This window comes from Pristiophorus japonicus, chromosome 18 (assembly GCF_044704955.1).
Source record: "Pristiophorus japonicus isolate sPriJap1 chromosome 18, sPriJap1.hap1, whole genome shotgun sequence".
Classification (NCBI taxonomy): Eukaryota; Metazoa; Chordata; class Chondrichthyes; family Pristiophoridae; genus Pristiophorus; species Pristiophorus japonicus.
Window position 1 is genome coordinate 30,455,573 of NC_091994.1, and position 6,685 is coordinate 30,462,257.

At 44.0% G+C, this 6,685-nt stretch overlaps 1 protein-coding gene across 1 annotated transcript in view; it reads left to right on the forward strand.

The window, feature by feature from the left end:
* The window catches only part of LOC139229012 (mucin-16-like), a 66,152-nt gene extending 62,770 nt beyond the window's left edge, over positions 1-3,382 (forward strand). The window contains exon 56 of the mRNA XM_070860676.1: positions 3,290-3,382. Within this exon, the coding sequence (XP_070716777.1) occupies positions 3,290-3,382 (93 nt within the window). The remainder of the gene's footprint in view (positions 1-3,289) is intronic.
* The last annotated feature ends 3,303 nt before the right edge of the window (positions 3,383-6,685 follow it).

Here is a 6,685-nt window from a genome sequence, read left to right on the forward strand (position 1 = left end):
TCACCGAGGATTAACAACGTTTAATTATTGATCATTATAATTTGATTTTAAGTACAGAATACAATCTGTTAGTTGTCTGAAGAAGAAGTAGGACATTTCAAGAAAAAACCTGCTCTTAATATGAAACAAAAACAAAGTTCTGGAAACACCAAGCAGTTTAGTTAGCCAGAAAAAAGACAGGTCAGTGTTCAGGTAGGGCCTTTCTTCAGAACTGGAACAAAGATAAGCAAATGAGTGGGAGGGAGGGACACAAACAGATCCCATCATATCACCAGCTGTAAAGAAACCAGAGACTATAAGGAAGGTCTGAACTTACTAACAGCAATACTCAGATCAGAGATTAGCTGCAAAGTGTCCAAGAGAAAGATGGGATACTGTTCTTGAACTTTGTAGGAACCCAAAGAAAGAAAAGTACACGGCAGTTTCATAGGGCTGAACTTTTGCCACCATTCTGCACCGTTTTTTTGGCGTACGCTGTTTTCTTTGGAGCAGAATAAAATCTGTAAGTTTCACCAAAGTTTCTACGCCATCCAAAACGACTTACGGACGATTTTTTGAGTTCCTGATTTTTTGACGTCACTGTGGGTGCCGGCTGCAAGCTACGCCATTTCTGGCCATTTAAGTCAGTTTGGCCAACTAGGATATTTTCAAAAACGGTGCAATGCACCTTTCTGAATAACCTTACCTGCACTTAAGAAAATCGGTCCAGAGAAGAGAAAATCAGCGCGGAGAAGACGCCACTGTTTTTGCGGAGCTGATGACACGCCACTGGGGGCGGGGGGCCTTTCGACCGGGATAGGAGCAGCAACGGGGGCAAGGGGGGGAGGGGGGCCTTTCGGCCCGGGATAGGAGCAGCACTGGGGGTGGGGAGGCCTTTCGGCCCGGGATAGGAGCAGCACAGGCTGCGGGGGGGGCATTCGGCCGGGGTAGGAGTGGCACCGGGGCTCATATGTTTCACTTTGCAGCCTCAGCCCTTCAGTGTGTCCCTCGTCACCTTGACAACCTCAGTTTTTGGGCGCAGACCTTAAGCTCCACCCATAGAGCTTAAGGACAATCTGTGCCGCTCCAAAATGAAAGTTTATTCCGGCGAAACGTGCAAGTTTTTTGGGGGCACAAGTCGGCTACTCAAAAATCGGACATACCTCTAAAACTGCGCCAAAAATCGTCAATGTGGGAAATTGGCCCCATGACATGTTACTTAATGTTAATTCCTCCATTCACTGACCAGCACTATAATTTAAACAAGGACATGTTTCAAGTGCCAGTTCTCTGCCTTTCAGCATGGTGAATGAATTGGATATGGATTGGGACAACTATTAGTGTAAAGGTTTCTATAATACGGTGTCTGTCAGGAGTGCACATTCAGAAATGATGCATTGGACTGCTGAAAACAAATACTCACAAGCGGATCAAACATGGTTTAAAATTAAAGTGCGTCAGTGCAAAGAAACTGAGATTATTTATATAAGGTAAATAACATTGATACATTGTTGAAATTGAGGAGTCTAATTAAAATGTTTTATGACAAATATAATGAGATTCACAGTTTCCCACATGAGCTGCCCTTCAGATTCCCTGGCAGTGGGGTCAGGTCAGGTTGGCAAATGGCAAGGTACGTCCCCCTGAATCCACTAATCACCGGTTCAGTCAGTTCTCTGCTGCAGGCTTTTCTAGCTGAAAGACAGATTTTTTAATGACAGGTAGTTGGAGCTGGGCCTTGACTAATTTGTATGGGTGATTATACGCCTTTGGTCATACCCTTCCTCCAGCTCCTGCCACACTGAAGCACTGCAAAAATCATTAGCTCGTAAGCAGCAATTTTGCTGGTGAGAATACGGCCAGGATTTGTCCCCCTTGTCTGGGTCAAGCTAAGTTGTATATTTTCAGCGGGCTCCAGGCAAGATTTCTGCCTCTATTAGGAAGCTCACATTGTTGGGCAATAGCTGCAGTAGCCCCCAAGCACCTACTGCAGCCTAGCATAGTCGGTGGCATAGGGCTGGAATTGTTTTTTTAATCTCACTTTGACAATGCAATAGATTGCCCAATATCATCATCATAGGCAGTCCCTTGGAATCGAGGAAGACTTGCTTCCATCTTAGCATGAGTTCTTAGGTGGCTGTACAGTCCAATACGAGAACCACAGTCTCTGTCACAGGTGGGACAGACAGCGGTTGAAGGAAGGGGAGAGCGGGGAGTCTGGTTTGCCGCACGCTCCTTCCGCTTCCTGCGTTTGATTTCTGCATGCTCTCAGCGACGAAACTCGAGGTGCTCAGCGCCCTCCCGGATGCACTTCCTCCACTTAGGGCGGTCTTTGGCCAGGGACTCCCAGGTGTCAGTGGGGATGTCGCATTTTATCGAGGAGGCTTTGAGGGTGTCCGCTGCTCACCTTTGGCTCATTTGCCTTGGACAAGTTCCGAGTAGAGTGCTTGCTTTGGGAGTCTTGTGTCTGGCATGCGTCCACATCCAAGCCAACAACCCCAGCATTGAAGCGCTGACCACACTTGATCAGCTCCACTGGGCAGGCCACATAGTTCGCATTGCCCAATAACTGCACCAGCCAATGCTGTTTTTTAAATTGCTTTTCTGTCCGCATCATCATCATCATCAACCATAGCAACCATTGACTCCAGGAGCCCTGTGTTGTTGCGGCATGACTCACAATTTACATATGTCATGCATATCTTTTCAATATGCTCAGCCCTATTAGAACAGATGTATTCTATGTCCCACGCACTTACATCACCGCTGCTAGTTTTGCAAGGGAGCCAACCTTACTCAAGCAGAAAATCCAGTTTATAAGCCCAATTCAGTTATGGGGGAACAGTTTCCATGGATATAAATATTGCACAAGCAGCAAAAGGCGTTAATCAGCTTAGTCATACCTCCTAAGACTTTAGCTGACATGAATGAGTCGTGGGTGTTGAACTAATACTAGAATATTCGTCATGATCATTTTTGTTCTCATAGGGCAGAAAATTGGGAACATCATTAAATATTTGACTTGATCACTGATTTTCCAGTTTTTGGAGCCTTTCAACATAAAACACATAGATTGTGTGTCACACTAAATTGCCCTTCAGGTATTCATTTTTAACAGTGCACCTTAGAATAGAACACGATAATCTTTATTTAACAAAGAGAACTGAGCCGTACTCTGTAGATGAAAGAGTCAGCTGTTCAGATTAGTACACTCAGATAATGTAACAGAATTTTAGTTATAGAGCTTATATAGTGTTGCATAAATTATAATATCTGGTCTGTTTACTAACATAGCATTTTAATCTTTCAGATTGCATTATGTTTGAAAAAGAAGTATCATGGATCCTACAACACGTTGCAAAACCCTGCTGGAGTCTATTATCCACATCAGAAATACTACTGAAGAAATATTAACAATAAATAATAATCATGCAAATTGTTTAATGTAGAAGAAAGTACATGACTACAATTACTGAACTAAGCTACCTTGAAACTGAAATAAATGCACTGCAGTAAAAACTTCAATTATTTTTACATACCCTCTGATTTTCACCTATCCAAAGGCACTTTGGCCTGTAAACCTATAATACTTTGTGGAGCTTTTGGGTGTGATAGAGGCAGACAGAGGGGATTCTGAGGTGCGAACCCGCAGGATTTCTTGCATGACGCGGGCATACAGAGCTTTCAGGAAGGCAAACGTAAGGGCACCAGACTCTGAAAGGCCGGTTTTCTTACAGCTGCTCTAAGGAATGCAGCCTTCCTGGAAATGGGTCCATTTTCTCCAATAATTCTTCATTCATCTGAAAAATCAGATATGGATATTGTGACTGTGACAAACCTCCTGGAAGCTGGCCAAATGGAGCAATGGCCTTCAAAGCAGAACACCATCCCCTCAGCAGCAGAAGCACAGAATACAAGTGGGACTTACAATATTGGGCTCACAATTGGGCTTGCTACTGAAAGCTAAATTCTTCTGCCCAAAAGCACTAATGAGAAAAAGCATAATAAAATGGAAATAATGATTGTTATAAATATCAGGCAAAATTAATAATTTCAAACAGTCGATGTGTTAACTATTTTAGGAACTGAATAAAGTAGTGACAAATAAAACCAGATATATTGTACAATTCAAAGATTTCTCTGGATTTACAGATCTTTTTTGCTACTGCTGATTGACTCATCAGTGTAAACTGCCTTGAAGTAATTGACTATGGTGTTTTATTGTGGTGTTGTGATTGCTCAATTCATTTTCCTTATGAACCATATTCCAATAAAGGATAATACACTTCAGATGTTTTACATTTATTAGGGATACATTTAAGATTCTTCTTGAAGTATGCACATAAGGAATAAACAGACTTCTGATTGGTGACAGAATGCTCAGGTATTCGTGAAGTTAAACAAGCTGATGTCAAAAGTTACAAACAGTTGAGTGTTTCTGAGTCATGGTGTTTCGCGTGTGAATCAGTTGCAGTAATTTGTTGTCACAAGTTAGACATCTTCTGTAATATCTCAAATGTTATATTTAAGCGTATTATTGTTACCTCAAGGATATGCACGTTGATAATAGCTGTTACTTTTATGTTCTGATAGTTACATATTTATAAAAGAAAACTATTGTAAAATATTTTAGATGATATAAGAAGAATATCAGAGTATTTATATTAACCTTATTTTACCGGGTGTTGAACATTTACAAAGCTCTCTATTTTTGTAAGACCTGTCACATAACGAAATACAAGAATAAACCATGCTTTGCAACAATTCATCATTTTGTATTTAATTTTTTAACATCATTATATGTTGAATATTGCAATTACAATTACACATTTTCTTCAATCAAAATTGATGTTAATCAGAATAAAGATAACAGCTCATCCCTGCTAAGGGCCTTGGCTCAGAATTGGGGAGGCAGAAATCCAGCTGCTAAGGCCTGCAACAATGGTGAGGACCAATGAATGAAACAGCTATAATGCCTCCAGTCATGAATGTCTGCTGCGGTAGCTAAAAAAGGGAACTGATGAAGCCAGATAAATACGGGAAATTTTGTGGGACTAGGGTAAGGTTAACCACCTGCTTTATCTGGGTACCTCTCTAAATGGGCATCCCTCCAGTGCCAATTAAATGCCATTACAATTCTTAAGCATGCTCCAGGCACAAGCAATCTTCCTCCGATCAGAAGTTCCTGGTAATGCAAAGGTAGCAGAGGCCCACCAGCACAAGTCGTCACACTTTTTCCCTGCATTTTGCGGCAAGAAACTGAGCATTACTCACATACAAATGGGAAAATTGGCCCCATATTTTCTCATCTTAAGAACAGATATTAGGTCTAATTTTCTGAAGGTTATCATGCCATGTGTATCTATTTTTGAGGTGCAGTGCAGATGAACAACGTACTGTGTGTTGACTTCTCGGGTGATGGTATTTCTGAAATGAGTACAACAGCCATATAGGTGTCTTGCTTTTCCTATATACATCATAGGCAGTCCCTCGGAATCGAGGAAGACTTGATTCCACTCCTGAAGTGAGTTCTTAGGTGGCTGAACAGTCCAATACGAGAGCCACAGACTCTGTCACAGGTGGGACAGATAGTCGTTGAGGGAAGGGGAGGGTGGGACTGGTTCGCCACACACTCTTTCCGCTGTCTGCACTTGATTTCTGCATGCTCTCGGCGTTGAGACTTAAGGTGCTCAGCGCCCTCTTGGATGCACTTCCTCCACTTAGGGCGGTCTTGGGCCAGGGACTCCCAGGTGTCAGTGGGGATGTTGCACTTTATCAGGAAGGCTTTGAGGGTGTCCTTGTAGTGTTTCCGCTGCCCACCTTTGGCTCGTTTGCCATGAAGGAGCTCCGAGTAGAGCACTTGCTTTGGGAGTCTCGTGTCTGGCATGCGGACTATGTGGCCTGCCCAGCGGAGCTGATCGAGTGTGGTCAGTGCTTCAATGCTGGGGATGTTAGCCTGAGTGAGGACGCTGACGTTGGTGCGCCTGTCGTCCCAGGGGATTTGTAGGATCTTGCGGAGACATCGTTGGTGATATTTCTCTAGCAACTTGACATGTCTACTGTACATGGTCCATGTCTCTGAGCTATACAGGAGGGCAGGTATTACTACAACCCTGTAGACCATGAGCTTGGTGGCAGTTTGGAGGGCCTTAAACACTCTTTTCCTCAGGCGACCAAAGGCTGCACTGGCGCATTGGAGGCGGTGTTGGATCTCGTCATCGATGCCTGTTCTGGTTGATAGGAGGCTCCCGAGATATGGGAAGTGGTTCATGGTGTCCAGGGCCATGCCGTGGATCTTGATGACTGGGGGGCAGTGCTGTGCGGTGAGGACAGGCCAGTGGAGGACCTTTGTCTTACGGATATTTAGAGAAAGGCCCATGCTTTCGTATGCCTCAGTAAATACGTCGACTATGTCCTGGAGTGCGGCCTCTGTACGTGCGCAGATGGAGGCATCATCCACATAGTGTAGCTCGACGACAGAGATTGGGGTGGTCTTGGATCTGGCCTGGAGACGTCGCAGGTTGAACAGGTTCCCACTGGTTCTGTAGTTTAGTTCCACTCCAGTGGGGAGCTTGTTGACTGTGAGGTGGAACATGGCAGCGAGAAAGATTGAGAAGAGGGTTGGGGCGATGACGCAGCCCAGTTTGACCCCGGTCCGGATGCGAATTGGGTCTGTGATGGATCCGTTGGTAAGGATCACGGCCTG